Source organism: Heliconius melpomene, chromosome 10 (genome assembly GCF_056956725.1).
Source record: "Heliconius melpomene rosina isolate 202511_hmr_F chromosome 10, ASM5695672v1, whole genome shotgun sequence".
NCBI lineage: Eukaryota > Metazoa > Arthropoda > Insecta > Lepidoptera > Nymphalidae > Heliconius > Heliconius melpomene.
In genome coordinates this window covers 2493256-2517677 of record NC_140398.1, presented here as the reverse complement: position 1 = coordinate 2517677, position 24422 = coordinate 2493256, and the positions used below count along the sequence as shown (strand labels likewise).

Here is a 24422-nt window from a genome sequence, read left to right as displayed (position 1 = left end):
TGTGTGAAAATAGATCTTTCAGCGTTTAAATAATATAAGGAGAATCGAAAATAACAAACGATATAACATAGCGCTGCGCCTTTTCCACTTGAGTAGGAATTGACTAAAAATTAAAAAAAAAAATCAGCTTCACGCTGTATCCCGAACACAGCAGGGTAGGCAGAGGGAACCTAGTGCTAAGACACTCTGTTCCCCACTTTCTGCCGAATTCTGGTGACTATGCGTATTGAGAGGTAGAACTCAACACCAGAGCGAAGAAATGGAAATATAAACGTAAATAAATATTTCACATCGTCGAGTGGGGATCGAACCCACAACCATCGCGTTACAGTCACACCCTTGTGCCGATACGACACGACGGCCTCAAAATATACTTTTTTATATTTTGAGGCATTTTTTGATAAATGTACAATAAAGTAAAAGAAAAATCGCCCTCAGTGTCGCTGTGAGTATTCAAATCATAGTTCTTTGTGTCGGACGGATCATAGCACTGCCTTTTCGCTTTGACCGCGCGGGTATATTGAAAATACTTATGATTTTTTTAGAATTGAAAAGCAAAAATTATATAAATCTACTGTGTTATTAAACACGCATTACTATGGAAAGTAAATCTAAAACAATAGTCTACGTCAGTCAGTTGTGGCTCGTTGGCAAATCGTCTGACTATAAGATTCCCCACTCGAAGAAGAGAATTCCTTACATTCCCATGTTCAGGCAAGACTGCGCAACGTAGTGCCTCAATTCAATTCGCAATATCTCGATTACTGGCAGAACGTGGAGAACAGAATGTCTTAACACTAAGTTCTCTCTGTCTACATTGCTATAAGTGACATAAAAAAATATGAAATTGAAAAATATCTTATTTACCACAAAGAAAAAGGAAATTCTAGTAAAATTTTATTAGAATGCCATTGAAAATGATTTCAAAAGTAACATAATAAAAAGGGCAAACACAGAACAGCGACGAGTTAAAGGATAAAACATACAATTTGCGAAAGGCCGTTCATTAGCGGTTTTGAAATGATGATTGTAAGTAAATTTGTACGGAAACAGTCGTGTTTATATTCCGGCTTCCGCTATTTAATTATATTTTTTTTGAGCGCTATGTTCATTTTTTTTTGCCTTCATGCTGTATTCCGCGTATAGTAGCAGAGTCAATCTAGTATTGGTGGGCGTTGCAGAGCTCAACGCCGCACTTCGTCTTGTTACCAGAGCGGGGAAATAAATATAATTAATTCGTCTAAGTAAGCATCAAACCCGCAACTGTCGGGTTTACCCTCAGGCACTGACACGATGGCCTCTAGTAGTTTAAAAGAAGCCAAATTAACACCCGCCACTGACTGAAATATTTAATTAAATATGAATTGAAACTATTTAACTGGATTAATCGCGTATATTGAGAAATATACATTTTTGGAAGCCCGGCGTTGAGTTGAATGTGTAATCATTCACAAAAACCAAAGATCGTATTATTTAACTCGTTTTTTAATAATATACATTTCTTAAGTACAAGCCAAGAAATTCCGCTATATCATAATAAAAAAATATATAAAGTTTCATTACATTTATTCCGCCGATGCTATTTTCCGAGTCGTCAGCATAAAAGGTCCGGCATAATTAACACAATTCAGCATAAAACTTTACGAAAAACTCGATGGGAACGAAAATGAAATTGTGTTTTCCTCTCTTCCTAAACTTTAAATGTATTTTTTGTTCTTCGAAGCGTGGAATTCGAGGCGCCGATGTAAATCAGTTAGAGGGGCGTCTTATCTATAGATATAATTTGCTTTTTTTGTGTTAATCAATAGCAAGCTTTATTTATCTAGGTATATTATTTTTTTCAGCCTCAAACTGAGAAGAATACCGTGAAAAATGTAAAAACACTACATTCCCCACACCCAATTTTCGAAGCATTCCGTGTTGAGTGGCGAAACTCAGATCTGCGCTTTGTATTGTTACCAAAGCTAAACGAAGAAATGAAAATAATCAATTCTTACGAGTGGGAATTGAACCTACAACCCTTTACAGTTAGACGCTGTGTCGCTGCACCACGACGACTGTACATCAAAACAATGGTAACACTGATACCTACCCGCATACCTACCCGGGTATTTACCATTTCAATTACACAATAAACTTTAGTTTGATAAAACTAAATAAATCATACTGACAATAAATGAATAATTAATCATTGAAATGCCTGATTGTAAGCGCAATGTTTGTGGCCGTCATCAGCACTTCAGGAATTTAATTATTCTTCGTTCTCGGGACAGATAGAGTAGTGGAAGAAGCGAAAGAAGAAATACTTTGACAGTAAGTTATTGTCTCAGTCTATGCTGCTATATGCAGTAACCAGCCCAGCTCTATGTCTGATCTGTCTATCTCTCCATGACATTTACTGTCATATTATTTTCTTTACATGTCTTTCTGGCCCAACTCCTATTGTAGAAGTCCAACATTTCAATATACTCGTCAACTGAGGACGCTTCCGTCCGGCATAAAAGAAATTTGATTTGAATCCTCTCAGTGGGCGGCGAGTCGAGTTCCCATATATACTAGTATTCTATTTCTGTGCCTTTCGTTTTCATACATCCTCCGTATTTCTTTGTCCATTTGCGTACAAAGGTTAAAAGGACAATGTTTACTTTGTTGGTTTTTTTTTAAATTGTGTAGATCTTTAATAATAAAAGTTGTTCATAAGGCCGTCTTAGCACATTGGTTTGTTGACGATAGAATAATTTTCACTCGTCACAGTTTCAAATCAGTAATATTGAATTTCAGTATCTTTATAAAATAAAAAACAATGAAATATCATCTTGGAATGTTCAATAATTTTTTGTCACATAAAATTTTGCTTTATAAGAGACTTATTTATAAGAGATATATACGGAGTCACGGACTTTTTTTAAGAAATAATAATATTGAACGTTTTTGTACAATATACTTACTGATGATATATGCATAAATTTTTGCAATGCACGCGCTTAAAACAATTCGATGGTGTTAATTATTATTGTTATTACGTTATTTAAGGTTAACTAAGAATAACAAAATAACAAGATGTTATACAGTTATAGGCTATAGCACTCCTGAGGAATTTAGCTTTTAGTAGTTCCAGAGATGTTAGCGTTTAAACAAATTCTATTACTTTATTATATTAGTATAGATGGAGATAATAAGTAAGTTAAGAGAATTATAGGTAACCTATATCAAGACTAGTGAATCCGCGTGCCAAACCTAGTATTACTAGTTTCAACTTCAATAAAAAGTGTCTACTTACACGATATCAACACGCCGCGCCGACTCCGCACTGTCCTTTCCGCCATTATTCCCGATATTGCGCACAATTGCCTTTGTGAGAGCGGATTGAGGTCGACTATGTTCTTTATGAAAATATTTTATTAAATCAAAATAATGAAAGAGATTTTTATTTCAATTTTCCATAGTATTCCATTTTAGGCTCTTGTCCTAGATTTTGCTGGAATGTTAAAAAAATAATTGTATGAATATACATAATTGTGTTATTGTTATACGTTCTAATAGAAGTAGGTACAGTTCTAAAAACAATAGTGAAAAGAATTAATATAATTTTAATAGCTAGCTGTATGGTAAAATTTTATTAACTGATTTTTTTGTCATGTAAAATAAAATATTGTCATGTTATACAGGAACATTTTTGTAATTACGCCACGATCTAAAAAAAAACCTCATTCTGGAGGCATTGCATGTTGAGTGACGGAACTCAACGCCGCGCTTTGCCTCGACGCCAGACGGAAGAAATAAAAACATTAAATATTTCATTTCCTCGAGTGGGAATCGAACCCATAATCTGTCGCGTTTACAGTCACACTTGCACCACGATGGCCTACTAAAGCAAGCCTAGCGCTCACCAAACAATTTTTTACTTAGGTATAAAAATATCTAATTTACCTTCTTTTAGACCTAAACACACACTCGTCTCGTTTTTCTCGTCTTAAAGCTTTTTTTATTCATCCTGTGTACGTGTTTGAGTGCCACTAATTGCTACCAGAGTACAAATTACGTATAAATGTCCGGTTGAATTAAAACTTTTTCTTTATTTTTCTTCATTTCTTTCTTTTTCTTTATTTGCGTGGGCTATTTGGATAAATGTACTGTAATTAAAGGTGTATTTAAGCATCGATATACATTATTTTACATAGGTATTAGCAATGGAGGAACTTATTAAACTAAATTCGCTGTCAACTGTCTAGCCTAAATATCATTGTAAATAAAATTACCGATTATACAATAAAATGGGAATTAAACCACAACTATTGCATTCATAGTAAGACGCTGATTCGCTGCGTTGTGAAATATTTATTTCGATCATGTAAGCTAAAATATGTAGATCATGTAAGCTAAAGTATAATATGTTTCAACGAGAATATTGTACAGAATGAACTCGTTAATAAACAAGAAATTCTGTGATACTCTCAGATTGTCAAACTATATCCGATACTATAAAGTAATCCCTAAATATCTTGTAGAATATGCAAAGTTGCATCAAAGTTGGCACATACATTCCTCGATGGTACTGCCCGCGTATATATTAAACAAGTTATTAGGACAATGCATGCACTTCGCCAACTACTCGAACTTTGCTATTTGATATAATATATTGAGTGTATTAAAGTATATTCAATTATACATTTTAGTTGACATTTTCTTTTAGCTTTGCGCTATATTTCGCGAATAGCAGAGTACGGTGTATCTAGTGTTAGGACACTTCGTTCCTCACTTTTCAAACAATTTTCAAGTATTGCGTTTCGCTTTTTTTTTCTTAATAGAGCGATGAAATGAAAATAATTCATTCCCTTAAGTGGGGATTGAACCGAAAACTGTCGCTTTTGCAGTCTGATCCTATGCTACAACGGTTTCATACATAAAAATTTTCAGACATTTTCTAAAAAAATATTTGTTTAATAGATAATTCTATTATTAATCCCAGTTAACACTCGTTGTTTTTAATATTTGAAATTTTCTGGAATGAAAAGTAAGAAATAAAAAGATACGAAGTAAGAAATAATAAAAAAAAACGATATAATGTAAAACTTTGCTTTGGTATTGCAAACTTTCAAATTGTTTAATAACCAACACAAAATATTTTTCTTATCAAACAAATATCAGTTCCACTTTAGCTATTAAATTATGTTTTAACCTACTGTATTTTTTTTAAGTTTGTTACATCAGAACTTTTGACTGAGTGAACGGATTTTGACGATTCTTATTTTATTTGAAAATTTTCATTTTTTTTAAGAAAATCACATATCTCAAATTTGTATTAAGTAAGTGTGCGACAAATGGACGAATAACTATTCCGTTTACCGATTTCAAGGGTGTTTCATGAAAGTTTGGTTACGTTCTGATTAAGAGATAGGTATAGATAAATTAATTACCTATATATAAAAAAAATACATAACTCAAACATATTACAATTTAATATAAACATAATATTAAACTATTCTAATAAATAATTTGTACATTGATTTACAGCTCTTTTTACATTATAGGTAAAATAAAGATCTTAAGACTAGATTTTATTGCATTAAAGTAATAAAAAAGAATAAACAAAAAATATAATCAGTCAATTTTTTAATACAATAACATAACAATGATGAAATTAGGTTCCTAAACTTTTGCGCATTGTACACTCGAGAAGAAAATAATCAAAAGTAAGAAAATATCGAAAATCAAATCTGCGCAGGCATCTACAGCTATCTACTGGTCGGTCATCATTCGTCGACCGTATTGAACATACATACACCACAAAAAGCATATTCCCGCCAGCAATGCAGGGTTAGTATAAATAGTAAGACTGTCCACTACGCCACATGGTCCCATATTTATATGATTTCGAAGTACCTTACAACATACATATATATTATTTTGTTTCATTTAGATATATGTATGTATAATAAAAAATATATATAAATTTCATAATCAGTAAAAGGCTGTTTAATTTTTAATACGATAGTATATCAATTATTTATTTAATATACTAAATACAAATATATAGAAAAAAAATATTTTGTATAACAATATTTTATCCTAAATTCACAACCAAAATATGGTTTATAAAAGATATTGGCTCGTTTTTGAGCCTGACTGTACATTTTAATTGAAGATTTCTTAGTAACTACATAATTTTCATACAGTCTCCTCATAATAACTAGGTATATCATATATGAAAAATATTTTAAACTTAAATTCTCTAATAGAACGTCTTAAAACTATTTTTTCTTGTCACTACCAATAATTTTCATCAAGCTATCCTTTTTTGGCACTGGCAGCTTCAATTTTAATTCTAATAACAATATAAATGTACAATTACTTACAATGTATTGACATATATTTAAAAGTGTACTGGGTGCCGTTCTAATACCCTGTAAGATTCGATATATCATATCATACATCTTATATACTTTTAATTTCACGCATCACTAGCATTACATGGTTTAAAAATGAGAAACCTAGTAATATATTACAGACATTTAAAGGGTATAAAACTAAAGGCGCTTCAATCACAAAATACCGGAACATACCTAAACTGCAAGTTTCTAACGCGTTTGGTTAGAAACAACTATAACTTTTTAGTTATTACTGCCAGAATCTACTTACTGATAGTATTTTCGTTGGCATACGTTACTCAAATAACATCAATCATAATAAATTTAAATTCATTGTTCTGTTTAAAAAAAAGTATTTGTAGACTGAAGCCCTTTTGCTCTTATACTCGTCATTCATAGACGCGACCGTCTATACCGTAGGGAAATGCACATTTTTATATATAAATAAAGTCTAATAACTTATTTTCTTAAATAAAATAAAAATAAAAAATATAGAAAATCTTGCCTACTAGTTTTTTGTTTCAATCAACATAAAAAACATTAACTGTTATTTAAAAACTTTGTCATTGATAAAATGGAACTATGTAACATTAAAAAATGTTTATTTTTAAAGAAAAATTAGAATATTTTTTCAAATAACCCTATTATTAACTCAGATAATAGAGATCTATATAATTTCGCTGTCCAAATATAAATTATTATTACAATGTAAACTATTTCATAATTTCTTAAGCAGAAAATACGAATTGATAAATATTTAATAAATTTTTTACTATTATATAAATAGATTAATTTTGACAAATACATCAATATGTTAATCAAAATCGCACTAAATTTCTAATTTAAAAAGTATATAAGCATTTAAAGGTACTTGTTAAAGTCAAAGTCATTATTTTAAAGAAACAAGATTTAACAAAGATAAAAATAAATGCAAATATGTATTATTTAATTGACAACATCTGTAAAGTTATTGTAAATGTCTGTTTATTTTTTTTTTTCTACATAGCGGGGTAGGCAGAGGGATCCAGAGACACTAGTGAAAAGAGACTCCGTTCTCGTTGAGACACTTCCGTTTTCCCTTGTTCTCTCGAGGCATTGCGTGTTGAGTGGCGGAACACAACGCCGCGCCTTGCCCCGTTACCAGAGCAAAGAAATGAGAATATTAAATATTTCATTTCCCGTGTAGGAATCGAACCTACAACCGACACGTCTACAATCGCACGCTTGCGCCCCATGCATCACGATTGCCTTTTGATTTTACTCTAAATCATAAAATAGAGTAAAAACCATGTAAGATTTTTTATACGAATAATAAATACGATGTAATTACTCTCAAAAATAAAACAATACCATTTACAAGTATTTTACTATTTTTTTATATATTATTTAAATAAAGCCAAAGTTAAAATAGCCAAATATTAAATATTTGACTATTTTAACGACTTGAATTTTATTAAATGCCGTCATGACGTAGTGGATAACATCTGACTATTAACGCGACTCTTAATGGTTTGATTCCCATTCGGGGGAATAAACTACATTCATTTCCTAGTCCTGGAAAAGATACAAAGCTCGGCCTTGAGCACCGCGACTCAACGAAGTCTCGAAAATTGAGGAATGGAGTGCCTAAAAACGAAGTCACCTCTGCCTTCCCCTAAAAATTTTATTATATTTAATTTCGAGATCATACTACATAATAATAAAATTAATTAATATTTTTATAATATGGCAAGAAATTCGGAATATAATTTTATAAATAAAATATAACTCATTTTATTTCCTGGATTCCTTTTTCTTAAGAAGCCAGATGGTCTTATATATTTTATTGATTAATATAAACCCTTGTATATACAATGTCATGGTTCCAAATATGTATCTAAATCCCTAAATTTAGAAAAACTGTTAAAACAACTAAAACTACTAAAAGGTAAAAAAATGGTAAACATTAATATTCGCTTGTTTGTATAATAAAAACAAAATCGGCATACTTATATTTATTTTCAATAAAGTGCTTTCTAGAACAAACATGTCTAAAACAAGTGAGAAATACTATTTTTTATTACAATCGAAATATTTTCGTTATATATAAATATAAACTATAATATTATTTAATTGATAAGTTGCTTTGTATATAATATTTTCAACTAAAAATAGTCAAAAACGTAAAACTTAAAATACTTTCTATATATAATGATGGGTTTGGATACATTTTGGTTATATCTTGCAAATTTAAAATATATATTGGAAAACAAACGTTTCTGACCTTTTTTAATGTTCGCAATATTAGATTTATTTCATTCATCCATCCCATTTTTAATGTAACTCATTATCAAAAATAAAAATTATTTTTTAGTAAAATTTATTACATAGATTTTAATTAAATTGAATGGATAATGAATGTTTGTTAAAATAAAAATGAAACAGGAACACAAATAAATTTTATTAATATAAAATGTGTATTACATAAAAAACCGACGCTAGTCAACAGTTAGCCTCGTAATCTAATCGTATGTAAAATATATTTAAAAAGGAACTAAAATAATAAAGATAAGCAATGTAATGTTTACATTTTACTAGTGTAATTTCCAAAATATAACAAATTGTTTCTTTACCGAAAAAAATGTTGATATATCTTACATAACATTAAAAAATGTCAAAGATTGTTTAACTAAATTTTATTTTTTACCTACATTTATTAGATTTAAATTGGGGAGGGAAGTGTCGAGTTTTACATAACATTAAAATTTCCAAGATAGTTAAACAAAATCTTTTCTTTACCCATATTTATTTATACAACTATATATTAAAACAAAGCTAGCAACTTATCGCTTTACCAAAATCTTTGCGCTCTTGGCCCCATCCATCTATTGGGAGGTCTGGGTCCAAGTCTCGGTCTAATATGGGGAGGAAAGGGTCGAAAATTTCCTCGTGGCCCCCAATTTCTTGGAAAACGTTGGTTCACGAACCTGGGACCGTGCCAGTCATTATCTTGAGTAAAATCTTCGTATTCTGGTGATTTTCTTATGTTATCCATACTACGACTTCTTGTACCTTCTTCGAAATTTGCATCGTTTGTAGTGTCTTCTTCAAAATTAGTTTTTTTTGGGAAATTCGCTTGCTTTTGGAAAGGCATGTTGAACTTTAGACCTGACGGCATGTTATCAAAGGGGTTAGACAATGGAGGTATAATGGGAGCAGTGTGAGGACCATCTTTTTCACGTATATTATTCACTTTTATATGATTTACGTCTTTTTCAGGATTAGGCTTCACATCGCCACCGACTAACACTTTGTTGTTGTTGAAACTGTTACGTCGATGCTCGTTCGAATTCTGTTGAGTTGGATACATACCTTCTGAAATTAAATATAATTGTTAAAAATCATAATAGAAAAAATAATTTAAAGAATAATTTCTTCTCAACTGAGAAATATTCCTAACTAAATTCCTAACTAGGAAATACTTTTTTGTTTATTATAGAAATACCACTTGTATTTTACTTTTACTAAAGTGAATATTAGCATATTTCAATCAACTCTCAATTCGACTACTATGGTTATAACGCCGAAAAATGTACAAATAGAAAAATTTACTCATTTCTTATATATTTTATTTTATTTAAAGTAATTATTAAAATATATTAAACATAAACATACGTTGTTCCTCATCTTCGGAAAGATCCATATCAACACTTTCAACTATATCAGGCGGCGGCACCAATGGTGGCACTCTGTAATCCTGCAATGAAAATTATTATTATCTATACATATCAATATATTTACACGATACTAAAAACAAAGAAACGATTTTAAAAATATTTGTCTGTCTGTATTTCTGTTTGTCCGAACTAATCTCCGGAACACGTGAACCGAATTTTAGGGAACGGAAATATATATGAGGTTGTGGACCAAGCCACAAAGGTTACTTTTATACCATAAATTTACGCGTGATCGGGATTTACGAGGGAAAAGTCCCGAAACGGGGGAAAACCTGCAAGTCATAATAAAATAGGAAAAAAGTGTATCTGGCCTATAAATATATAAACAGCTTTGGGTATTTCCTACTTTTGATTATATATGTTCCTCCCAAATGTATAAAGCGCAAAGATCTGAGAGCCTTACTTCAGGAAGGCCACAACTTGGCAACCGTACTATAAATATTATTTTAACACACCTGATCTATCGGGTTGTGTGGCCTGGGCACAGGCTGCGGCGGTATTTGGTGAGTTAACGATATCAAATTCCTATGATCTACATCTGAAAAATAAAAAAATGAAATTGAAATATTAAATTGTAAATGTATTAATTATTTAAAAGTTGTATACAAGCATTGATTATATGATAAAATAATATTTTTTATAAAAATATATTGACTAATAACAATTAAAAAAATATATTACTTTTTTATTGTAATCGAATTAGAGAAATGCACACGTACGTATGTGTACCTATGTGTAACTATTAAAGTTACTGACATTATTAACCCAATTTATACTTAAAAGACCAATAGTTACATAATACAAAAGAGCAAAGACTCCTTCACAACGCCTTTACAAATGTTTTCGTATTAGACATATTTAATACAAAACCATTTCTAATAAATAGATAGGTTGAAAGTAGGAAATCGAGTGCCTTTACAATTGTTATTTCACTTTATTTTTTTTCAGCTTCACGCTGTATCCCGCACTTAGCAGCGAAGGCCGAAGGAACCAAGTGTTAAAACAACTCCTTTCCCCACTTTCGGTCGAATTTTTGAGGCATTGCGTGTTGAGTGGCGCAATATTATTCGATGTTTTATATGCATAAATAGTTAATAAAAATTAAAAAAAATAAAGCAGCTTGACGCTGTATCCCGCACACAGCAGGCTAGGCAGAGGAAACTTAGTATTTCCCCACTTTCTGCCGATTCTGGAAACATTCCCTATTGGGTGACGGGCTCAACGCCACGCTTCGTCTCGATAGCAGAGCGATGAAATAGTAAATATTTTAATATATATTTTTTTACTTTTATAAATTTGTTATTTGTTAAAATAAAAAAATATAAATAAGCATTCTATATTCAAATTATAATAACTCAGTAAATACGCCATACCATGCTTTAGTGCTCAACAATGATCGAGAATTACATTCACATTTTAAAAATATACAAATTATAAGCAAAAAATACTGTAAACAATATATATACAGGTAAATATATATAAGTAATAACATATTATAATGACACATTTGAAATACTATTGTACACAAAACAATAAATTTATAATTTTTGATCGTTATAGTTAGTCGATTATTTTATTTTTCCTCTTTATTCGATGTCTATTTTAATCTATTATAACATTCATTACCAAAACCTACAAAAAAAAAGAAAAAAGCCAAGCATATTGAGATAAAGTACTAATATATATTTTTTGCAAGCAATACAACTTACCTTCGCTAACAACATCTGGCTCTTTTGAACCTTACATGAATAGAAAAAGTCCATCATCATTATTTATTAATTGATATGTTACTACTGTAATAGATTACATATTTTCGTTGCGGCACAAGCGTGCGACTATGGCGCGACGGTTGTGGGTTCGATTCCCACTCGGGGGAATAAAATATTTTCCTTAACTCAGGTAACAAGGCGAAGCACGGCGTTGAATTCAGCCTGGAAAATTAGGCAAAAAGAGGGAAACGGAGTGTCTTAACACTAAATTCCCTCTGCCTACGCTGTTGTATGCGGAACACAGCATTCAGCTAATAATCAATAATAATAATAATAATCTTCATATAGTTACTTTACCTTGGTGCATAGCATGCCTTATTGGTGGGATTGCCGGGGGAAGTTGGCTCAAATTCGGTAACAATCTGTGATCTACATCTTCTATGTCTAGAGAGAGATAAAATTTATTTAATTATTTATTAATTTATTTACTTCGTGCGCGTACCTATAATATAAAACTACTAAACATTTTTTGCGAGTAAAATCAAATAAATTTCCAAAAGAATACATTTATTTCAATTATAATTTATTAAGTTTAAACAGTATAGATAACCAAGTCATTCAACCAATTTAAATAAATTACCAAACTATTAATAAAAGATAAATATAAGAATTATTGTAGATTAAAAATTGATTTGGTAATGTCTCAAAATGTTGTTTTTTTCTGTTACAAAAAGGGACAAACGGGTCGAAGGACCACCTGATGGCAAGTAGAATCTTCTCCTAAGGACATCTACAATTTGAGGGTATTGTGGACGTGCCGCCGGCATTGAGGGTGAAAGTGTCTATAAAGACGACGAAAAATGCTCACAATAATCTATTTCAAAAAAGAATATTTTAAATTTGAAAAAAGTCTATAGTAATAATTATAGATCGTTACATAACATGAAAAGAAAAACTAACGACTTATACAAACAAATATAAAACAAAAAATACACAGAAGAAATCATAAATAATAAAAGTTACTTCATATTTATAAATGGGGCATTTCAAAAACTGGAGGTTTCAATTTTCTTGTTACATTTATATGGTGAGGATCCATATAAGTAAAACAATCAACACAATCGCTCAATATTATTATAATAGTGTTGTTTAGGAGTTATAGTGTTTTGAAGTCGTGAGTGACTGGTAGACATGCACTCTTTCAATTATCAGATATTAAAAAATAACAAACAAATAAATAAATAAAGTTTTGGAATAGAGTGAGGCGGCTTCGAATGCATATGAAAAAAAAAACAATAATGATGAAAAATTAAAAAAAAAAGCAAAACAAGTCCTATAATGAAATACTTACGACGTAATAACGGTAGAATTGGCGGCGGCGGCGGGGGCGGTAGTAACCCACGATGGTCGACATCTGACGGTGGTATATCCTGTACAAATTAAATTATAATTTACAAGTGACCCAAACGTGGCTTCGCCCGCTTAGTCTTCATGTTATATTTATTATACGCAACTTTTACAAAACGTTTATATAAATTCTTGTGTAACTGTATATTTGTGCGTACCTTGGGTCTCTCCATGAGGGGCGCCGCGGGGGGCGCGCGCACTGGCGGCGGCGAAGCGGGTGGCTCCGTGTATATGTTGCGAGGTATTTGTACCGGCGGTATCAATGGAGTTGTTGTTGGCTGAAATTATTTAATAATTATTCACGGTAAGATCGACGAGTTGTGGCCACTTCATAAAGTTTGCACCAGCCATCGGCATCTAAACTATCGTGATCGATCTTAGTGTACTAAATAGTAAACGAACAAACGTTGTAGACTTTTAGGCATGTTTTAACCGGGATTTAATGAAGAGCTGAATCACTATAGTTTTCTAAAAGATCTTAACGTGTCAGAACTACCACCATCTATCATCTGATTGTTTCTGGATCGTAGGACACTACTAAACTAGGACTTAAATTGAAAACCTATAACATAGTGACCGATCTGTACGTAGTTTGAAGACATATAATACAAAAAATGATAAGGAACATGACATAAAAAACAATAGTTATAAGAGGAGGCCTGATAAAACTATTCTATTAAACTAGAAACATATATGCACATCATTTGCTATAAAATAAATAAATCATTTTATTTATAGCTTCCTAGTTTGTTTAAATTCAAATACACACGCACAAATCATGCTGGGAATTTTTTGGAATATATTCATCACCATTCTGCTGCCTTCTTTCAAATTGGATGTATCGCATGTTTATACTGCTTATTAAAAAAGGGTGTAATTTCTGGTTTTGGTAAAAACTGACCAAGCCTATAACGATATACTCTTATAGGGAATTAATTATTTAATATTTTAATTTCCTCACTCTGGTAACAAGACAATGCGCAGCATTGAATTCTGCCACTCAAGAACAGGCTATCTTAACACAAGATTCCCCCTGCCTACTCTGCTATACGCGGAATACAGCTCCTTCTTCCTCCTGGCATTAATCCCGGCTATTGCCAGGGTCTGCCCTCCTACTCAACCTACTCCACTTTGCACGGTCTTTTGCGTCCTCGGTGGTAAGACCATTGGCTCTCATGTCCTGCATCACGACATCCAGCCAGCGCTTCCTTGGGCGTCCAGGAGGTCTCACTCCAGGAACTGATATAGCAAGGCACTTGCATCCGACATAGTTCTTAGGCCGGCGCGTAACGTGGCCAAACCATCTCAGACGACGCTCTTGGAGCTTATCCGCTACGTCACGGACCCCAAGACTATCTCGAATGAACGTGTTGCGTATGCGGTCAGACCGCGTTACGCCGCACATCCACCTCAGCATCTTCATTTCCGTGACGTGAAGCTCCTGAGTGTGCCGAGATAGTGCCGGCCAACATTCGCTGCCGTATAAAAGAACCGGTCGGATGATGCTCTTGTATATCAGCCCCTTGAGCTTGGGCGGTATTCTGCGGTCGCAGACCACACCAGTGACCTCCCGCCATTTGGCCCAGGCAGCGCTTATCCGCCCTTGGACATCGTGATCGATGCCTCCAGACTCGTGCATAACGGATCCAAGGTACCTGAACTTCTCCGACTTAACGGCTGGCTCAGGACCTATAAGGATGGTGCTCGAGTCCCGGCTCCCGCAGGCCATGTACTCTGTCTTCGACACATTTAGTTTAAGACCGCCGTTCTCAAGCGTACCCTTCCAGAGGTTCACTTTACGCTCCAGCGTCAGTGGGTTCTCGGCAATGAGTGCTATGTCGTCGGCATACATCATCAGCCATGGAGGCTGGTCCTGGATGTGAGCCGAGACAGTATCGAGCACTACATTGAATAAGAACGGACTAAGAGCCGAGCCCTGGTGAACCCCCACTGTAATCGGGAAGGGTCTAGTGTCGCCAACAGCAGTCCTAACCATAGAAGCGGAATCGTGGTACATGTCTCTGATAATCTCAATATAGGCCTCAGGGATCCCTTTGGATCGCAATGCCCACCAGATACACTGACGAGGCACACAGTCAAAGGCCTTCTGCAGATCTAAAAAGGCCACATGCAGAGCTCTCCTTTTTTCCCTGTATGCCTCCATCAAAGTTCTGAGGGCGAAAATGGCGTCCATGGTGCCCGATCCTGGCTGAAATCCATATTGAGACTCAGAGATAGTACACTCTCGGCGGAGCCTGAGATCGATCATGCGCTCGAAGAGCTTCATGGTATGACTCATAAGCTTAATGCCCCTATAACTACCACAATCTTGAACACTGCCCCTTCCTTTGTAAATAGGGGTAATGAAGCTAAGCCGCCACTGATGCGGCATCTTACCAGTGTTCAAGATATGGTTAAAAAGGTCAGTAAGCATGAGCACACCAAGAGAGCCCAACGATTTCCACGCTTCGATCGAAATGTCGTCAGGTCCCACCGCTTTTCCGTTCTTCATGCGTCGAAGGCAATTACGTGTTTCGTCAAGGGTTATTGGGGCAATAAGTCCGAGGTTAGGCGGTGGGTCGTGATGAAGACTGCATGGGTGCTGAGTATTCAGCAACTCCTGGAAGTAGCTTCTCCACCTCTCCTTCACAGAGGCATGACTACAGAGCAGCGTGCCCTGGGAATCTTTGACGCAAAGACATTTTGCGATATCTTGCGTCACTTTATCCCGGGAACGTGCCAGTTTGTAAATGAGCTTCTGCCCCTCCACAGTTTCAAGTTTATCATACAATGGTGACAAACTCTCACTGCGGGCTCTGGCTACAGCTCTTTTACTGGCACGTTTAGCTACTGTGTACTCCAGTCTGTCTTCAGGAGAGTTGGATTCCTGCCACTTCTTAAAGGCAGCCTTCTTTTCACGAGTCACCTCCTGCACCTCGTCATTCCACCACCATGTCTCCTTGTCGATGACACGTCCTCCCCTAGAAAGGCCAAGAACTCGCCTGCCCGCCGCAATGATTGCCGACTGAGCCCGATCCCAAGCATCCTGAGCAGTCTCGGTGTTCGTCGAAATATCGTGACTTTTCACCTCTGCCAGGAAGTCGGTCTGCATCGGTCCATTCAGCAACCACCACTTGATCCGAGGCCTACGTTTCTCGGCTACTTTCTTCTTCGGAGTGACGTTAATGTCCATGACAAGAAGACGATGTTGGGCCGTTAGGCTTTCGCCTGGAATGACCTTACAGTTAGTTACCCTGCCCATATGACACCGTCTGGTCAATAAGTAGTCTATTTGAGTTGAGTGGGACCCGCTCTTATACGTGATAAGGTGCTGAGAATTCTTTTGGAAGAACGTATTCACGACGGCCAGATCAGACGCAATACAGGTTCTGAGAATGTTTTCTCCCTCTGCATTGCGAAGACCGTGCCCAAAACCCCCGTGAACACGTTCATACGGCTCAGCAGCCTTACCGACGTGCCCGTTCAAGTCCCCCCCAACTAAGACCACTTCGGTAGACGGCACAGCAAGTAGCACCCCTTCATACTGCTCCCAGAATGTCTCCTTTTCGGCCGCGCTACATCCCGCCTGGGGAGCATAGGCACTGATTAAGTTTGTGATAACGCCCTCAATCAGTACCCTCACTCGCATCAAGCGGTCGGAGCGACGGTCAACTTCAAGGAGCCCATTCTGAAGCTCTTCAGAAAGCACTACCGCTACACCGTTTCTACCCGAAGGAGACCCAGTGTATATAAGCCGGTAACCCTGTCCGATGTTACGGGACTTATTGCCCGCGGAATACAGCGTGAAGTACAAATTGTTAAAATAAAAAAGAATAATATAAATTAGATAAAATTATATCACAATATATCGTGTGAGTGAAAATTATAATAAAGACAGTAAAAAAATATCAATATAACATAATTTACCGGCGGTACACTCCAAGCTGGGTTGTTCCACTGCGTATTAGTTAACGCTTCTGGCATATAAGGTTGTTCTGGGTCATCTGGGACTAAAAAACAAAAAAAAATATTATCAACTATAGGTTTCTAAATCAACGCAATCAAAAGATACAAGCGATTATGCATCGTTTTGTAAGAATCGTTGGGCTTTCGCCGCGTTCTCAAAACCTATAGGGCACTTTCCACTAAGGGTAATAATCACATTGTAGTTGCATATATATAATTATGAAAACTGATAAATGAAAATTTATAGATATATCATAGAATAAAAAACATTACAAATATGTATATATTCATCAATCAGTTTTTTAAACAGTTCATTTTGTACAAATTTGTGCTTATAAAGTTAAATTTGTCAATTTTTATAAATCATATTACCATTGACCTATCTTCTTTTGAAATTGGTTCAGACGCCTCAGTGGGCGACTCTGACTTGTAGGTTCAATCCCCGCGCGAGGAAATGAAATATTTATTTAAATTTATATTTATATTTCTCCGCTCTGGTGTCGAGGCAAGGTGCGATTTATTCAAAATAAGAAGTTACATGCTTCATTTTTGAGTTCCGCCACTTAGCACGCAATGACTCCAGAACTCGGCGGAAAGTGGGGAACGGATTGTTTAATCAGTAGGTTTCCTCTGCCTACCCTGCTGTGTACGGGATACAGATACAGAAGCTGTTTTTTTTATTTCAATTTAATATTTACTTGTTATTGTCTCCATAGTTCCGTAAAACGAAGTAGGCGGCGGTGGGTTGCCAGTACTTTCCGGAGTTAGCAGATCGAGGCCCGGCAGAGCTTCTTGCGTTTGTGACATGTTTGCACTCGCCGCTGAAATATTAAAGAAATATATTATTTACCAATATTGTAATATTATTTTTCAAAGGGTAAGTAATAAAGTTTGATGGTATAATTACGCTTTTATTATTTATTAAGCGTTATATTTCTTATTAGAGTTAATTTATTTATAACTTTTTAGTTCATTTTATTGACACAAAATAAAAGCTTGTTCTTAAAAAAGGTTTTTTTACTTTAATTTTATTGTAGATAGGTCTCTGTAGATGTCGCTACAGTTAGAGTGTTCCAATTAACGTAGTTAATGTTAGGATCCTACATATCTACGTACATGCGCTATTCTATTTCTACAGTATCTTGTGCCCTACTAATGGACACTTAGTAGTATACTAGAATTGGTGTACCATAATCGCCGCTTAAAATTATTTTCTTATAAATATGCAATCAATACAATACACACTATAACTAACAACAAAAACAAAATCAATAACTATATAATAATAAAAACAAATACTAAATACTACTTATCGATCAGACATTACGTACATCTACGTATCGACTTATGGTATCCACTTTTGAAAACAAAACTGATACACAAGACAATTAAAATTTCTTTAATGAAAGGAAGGAAAAAAAACAAAGTGATAGTAATAACAACATGCTACGCAAATCTGTGATTTTCTAATAAATAAAATAAATAAGTGTATGAATGATTGTGATATGTCACAAAATTTGGATTTCATTTTCATAGTCATTTTCATTCCATACTGAGAATAGAAATATATTATAGAAATATTATGTAGCAGGACTCGAACCTATGTTTCTTAGAAAACATATAAGGTTTCCAACAGGCGCGGGTTAGTTAGTTAAATAAATATAATATAGACTATGATCAAAATTTACAAAGTGAACACCACTTTGTGGAAAGGAAAAAAACTCTTAAATATAGTTTTACTATATTTATATTATATAATAGTTTTACTATATTTAATTCCTGTCTTTAAGATAGGAATCAAAAATATGTATACTAAAAGTTTATAATAATCCAATTATGCATATGATTCCAATTTATGCATAAGAAATGCGACATATAACATCCATTCATGCATATGCGCATGCATTCAATTGTGTGTTACCTGAATTGTTCTCTGAGGATGTGGATATATTATCGAGCGGATCAAAATTATCCAAAATGTCACCTAAATCAAACTCTTGCTTTTCATTCGGCCGCGAATTAATTACTTGTATTTTATTTGCTGTAAAATTATTTTTTTATAGTTGGTATGATACATTTAATGTTATGTATCTTAAAATATTTATATTATGAAGTTGTTATTATTCTATATAACACAAATAAAATTCATCATCAAAGTACCATAAAAAAACGCGATAATCCATATTCAATTATCCATGAACATAGACTATATAATTTAAAATAATGTAAGCTTATTTTATCTATTTTAATATATGTATATGAAATATTATTTATTTTTAAGACTACATGCTATACATATCAGTTTATTTGCGTGAATCAAATATTATATATCTATATACTTTCATTACTGAACGACTGACAGGCAATGCGGCGTAGAGCACTCACACATCTTCGGAAATGTAGAAAAGCACTAAGAGATTTTACGTTTTATAATCCACGCAATTTATTATAATATTGAATATATTCTCTTTACTTAAAAGTGGGTACCATAGAAAAATTTGTGTATAAATAATACTTATAATTTTTTTTATATCTGAAATGTAATTGATATATAGGAAATATAAACGTAAATAAATATTTCACTTCCCACACCCTTGATAGTCACACCCTTGTGCCGCTGTGCCATGAAGGCCTCAAATTATTCAACATTAATTGAAATATAAACATTACACATAAAAGAATTTTATATTCAATTTCAATATTTGTGACATATACATGAGTTACATATACAAATTTTAGACAACAATTAAATATATTTATATTCTATTTACTTTATTATTACTATTTTTTTTAATTTTAAGACAGTTTTTACATCAATATTCATGACATTATCTTAAGAGTCAGTTTTTTAAAAATCATTAAGTGCATTAATCAGCTGTATTTAACATATATATTTAGAGATCATATTAAACCAAACACTTTATTTCTCAGATACATTTCATACGAAATGACAAAATTCCAACTATTATTACAAGAATAAAACAAGAGTTTAAAAAAAGTGAATACTTACAGCTAATATCCAATTCAGCACTTTCATTGAATAAAGCCATGGGATTGTCGGAAGTAAGAAAAGACGAGAGTCCAAAGTTATATAGGGATCCGTCGGCGGAGAGTGACGTATTGAATGTTCTATCTATATTGTATTGCACTGTAATAAATAATAAATTAATGTTTAAAAAAATATAAAAAACAGTTTTTTACTAAATATTGTTTATAGATACAGATAAAGCTAATGCAATGTACAAAGTAACTATTATTGGTAAAATTATTATATTATATGAATACAAGCTAATATTTATTATAGTAGCCTCATTAAATATAGTCAAAATTGAGAATCAAATCAAGAAGGCTGAAAGCTGAAAGATTTAATGGCTTCGACGGTACAACCACCAAGCTCTCTGTAATGTTAAATCCTCACCTTCCTCCACATCAGGCACAGGTAGCTCCAGATCCTCATCAGGCCCAGGGGATGGTACATCCTCATCACGCTGTGGAGGTGACGGTGCAGCAGTTGGCAGAGTGGGTATTAGTTCGTCTAGCTTCCTTTTTAAAGCACGCACTCGAGCCCCAAAGTTTTTGTATGCCTGGAGGCAAGTTTAACAATGAACTTTTTTTAAAGGCCTAATTTCGCAATAACAAAATAATTTCCTAGTGTCAGATATCACATTTTACTCATTTAGAGAAACTAAAAGACCGCTTGACACATACAATAAATTTTTATGTTTTTTTATATGTATGGTAGAATGTGTTATACATATATTATTAATTTAGTGTATCTTTAACACATAATTTTACAAAAATATTAGCATTCTGCAAGGTATAAATTTTTTGTTTTACATATTAATTAATATATAGATTTACCTATATATATAATAATTGTTATAAAGAGTTAAGTGTCACAGGTGAGATAGATGTTAGGAAAGAAAGACAATTTTATACAATAATAGGTCTGTCTGAGAGATAGTCAAGCTTTAAATAAAATAATGAACAATAAATAAGCAGTATGTATGTATAAAGCAAAAGATATCTCTTACCATTGAAATACTATAGAAGTTAATTATTATTATAAGAAACAAGAGACACAAAAAGTATTATTGTTCCTTACAAAATATCAATAACAAGACATACTCACATAAGCCACAACTTTAACTTCCCCTCTTTGAGTGGAGTAATATTGATTTGCGGAACTTAGCAGCGCTAACAAAGCTTCTCTTGCAACTATTTCCCTTTGTAATGCTTGTGTATATTTCTCAACACACACTATACCTTCACCCAATTCTTTTTCTACATCATCTTTATGACTTCTATCTGTTGAAAAATAAAATTAGTAGCTTTATGCTGTATCCTGCAGTATCATGGTATGCAGAGATTGATAATGTCAATGCACCATTTGATCTACGAAGAGTGGGAAAATGAAAAGAATTGAAATAAAATAGTTCCACTGAGCTTTTGAACTTTTCACCTAGATAAGAGCCATGATGCAATATGTGCTGGAACGTAATGCTGCACTTCCTCTAATTGGAGCAGGGAAATGAAAATAATTCATCAACCAATTGGGCATTGAATCATTGCACTCACACATTTTACAGGTTGTCCTACTGCGCTAGAATATGCTGCAGGTTGTTACTAAAACTATCCAGAAAAGCCCTTCCATAAAGTCCTTCAAATCCCAATTAAAACTAGATCTTCTTGCATCGTTAGACAATTAATCTTTTTTTTAATATAATGGTTACTTATAAAATCTTTCCTTATCTTATTTAGTGAAGCTTAATTTTCTTTTTGTTCCTTTTTATATAGGTATATATTCGTATATATTTAAGTTATAAAGAATATGTATTTATTATATAGTATACAGGGTGGAATTGTCAGCACCACTTAAAATGAAACCACAGTTTTAACTACTCTATAAAAGCCTAATATAATTCGGAAAAAAAATAATTCCCAAAAATGAAAAAGTTATTTTTTCAAACAAAATAAATAATAAAATTATCGTTTTAAAATAAAACGCCATTTGTAAAGTATAACATAGGCACGCACACACTTACCTGTCAAATCGGAAACGTCGCATACGTATGTGTGCGTCACACGAAATACAGGTATGGATAAAAATCGTGAAATGAAAAAAAAATCCTACGTCCAAACTGTTGAGGTACCTTGATTAATTTCTTAGATGTGGGTTTGAAATATATTACCCTATATGCAGTTTCAATAAAAGAAGCGCTGCCTCTTCCACCCTGTATATGTATTTATATTTAGATGCTATAATATATTATTTATTTTGTATAACTATATTTATGTTTATTTATGTGTATGTCATGCCTAATTATTTATTTTCTTATATTTATTATTACTATTAGTTTTATTTCATGATTTTTTTTGTTTTTGTCTTTCTCAATTTCCCTGCACTATCTTGTCTTTCCCGCTACTTTGCACTTATCCACTTCCACGGGTTGACTGGAAGAGATCTCTTCTAGAGATAAGTCCACCATTGTGTATGTCTTTTCTTAATGTATGTTTTATTATGTGTGTTATTTAGTGCAATAAAGAATCTTATATTGTTATAAATTAATGATATTAAAGTTGTAATTAGGTACCAATTAAGTAACATTACATTTTAGTGTAGTGTCAATATTTCTTGTACTATATTATTATATAAAATTTACCTTTTAAATTTGCACATAATGCCTCTGCATCAGATAACTCTAAATGACTATCATGTATACTTTTTAATTTTATTTGAGTATCTGCTTCTAAAACTGAACATTGTTTTATTTTATTTACTAGCTGCTGTGGCTGAAAAAAAAAGAATAGTACAGTTTTTATATAGCCTTGTATCTTAAAATATTTCAATTCCTCGTTGATCAAACCCACTACCAGTTAATTAACAGTCACACTTTGTGCCCCTAGGCCGCAGCTGGCCATGAGGAAATGAAATATTTATTTAAATTTATATTTACATTTGTTCGCGCTGGTGTTGAGGCAAAGTGTGGCGTTAAGTTCTGCCACTTAACATGCAATGACTCCAGAACTCAGAGGGAAGTGGGGAACGAGGTATGTTAACACTAGGTTCCCTCTGCTTACCCTTCCATGTGCAGGATACAGTGAAGCTGTATCTTAAAATAATTCAATCTACTTTAAGTTAAATTGTAAAAATCTTTATATTTACTTGGAAGTCCAAAGGATCATCATCAGTCTTCTTTATGGCTCCTGCACTGAGTAAGCCAGTGAGATCTGATAAGAATTCATCATCATACACAGATCTTTCTTCCCATATCTTAAAAATGCGCAAGATTTTTGGTCTTACTTTCTCATCTCTAAAATTATAATAAAAAATAAAAAGCATTTAGTAATTGTACTCGTAAATATTATTATTTATAAAGAGATTATAATATTTTAAAAGAAATAATAGTTTTCAATATAACAACATAACCTCAATGCATACCTTACTAATGGAGTGGCTTTTTGTAAATTAAGACCCCAGCTTTCTACAAACTCGTAATTCTTTCTTTTGCTGTATTGTATCACATCATTTGCTAAATAAAACAATACCAGCCGCTGTTCAACTTTTACCCTTTTCAAAACATTGAGCCAACTTGAAACTATCTTTTTATGATGAAGTCTCTGTTTCAAACACCATGATGACATAGATTGTATACTCTCCTGGGTATCTTTCAGTTGAGTTAGCCTCTTTTCAAATGCTAATGTATTAAATTCTTCATTTTCACCCATTGTTTTGGTGGCTAATGATTATCAACACATCACTATTTTTTTACACAAGATGTATTAAAAGCTACATTCAAATCAATGTTTAGTATTAAATATTAACACATTTAACACTGTTTTATTTTTACACAAACACTTATGCTATCACAGCAATGTATTTACATAAAAACAAAGTAATCAAAAAACCGCGTTATTACTAGTGCTTAGCTAGAACTATTATAATGGTATTGTATAGTAATAACAATTTTTTTTTTAGTTTATATCCATTATTAAACAACCAGATTTAAACTATTCATAGTAATAATTATTTAAAGTGTACAAAGATATAGTACTAATTGCAAATAATATATTTTCTTATTGCAACAACCGCCATTTTCTATATTGTACAACGCTCTGTCAAAATCTAACAGATTATATATATTTTTTAAAATATCTCTAAAATGCATAGATAAGTATACCGCCGAGCAAGACAAAGCAAGGAAAGGTAAATTTAGGGACTTTACATCCATACAGGGTATTGCAGTATCTAAAAA

The 24422-nt window shown here is 33.0% G+C and overlaps 1 protein-coding gene across 5 annotated transcripts; it reads right to left on the bottom strand.

Moving 5' to 3' along the window:
• Window positions 1–8139: 8139 nt before the first annotated feature.
• Window positions 8140–24275, bottom strand: LOC146535153 (uncharacterized). Of its 5 annotated transcripts, none has more exons than XM_085191029.1 (16): window positions 23609–24275; window positions 23333–23480; window positions 22830–22959; window positions 21299–21474; window positions 20585–20750; window positions 20177–20314; window positions 19088–19207; window positions 17865–17987; window positions 17128–17210; window positions 13359–13478; window positions 13145–13223; window positions 12151–12237; window positions 11794–11823; window positions 10540–10622; window positions 10023–10104; window positions 8140–9722 (listed from the first exon to the last, which is right to left on the bottom strand). In XM_085191029.1, exons 1-16 carry the CDS (start codon window positions 23893–23895, stop codon window positions 9199–9201), a joined length of 2376 nt encoding a protein of 791 aa, XP_085047155.1. In that variant the 5' UTR covers window positions 23896–24275; the 3' UTR covers window positions 8140–9198. The 5 variants fall into 5 exon arrangements, with proteins under 5 accessions (XP_085047155.1, XP_085047156.1, XP_085047157.1 ...); XM_085191030.1 differs by having other exon boundaries at window positions 8140–9719; XM_085191031.1 differs by lacking the exon at window positions 11794–11823.
• Window positions 24276–24422: the final 147 nt, after the last annotated feature.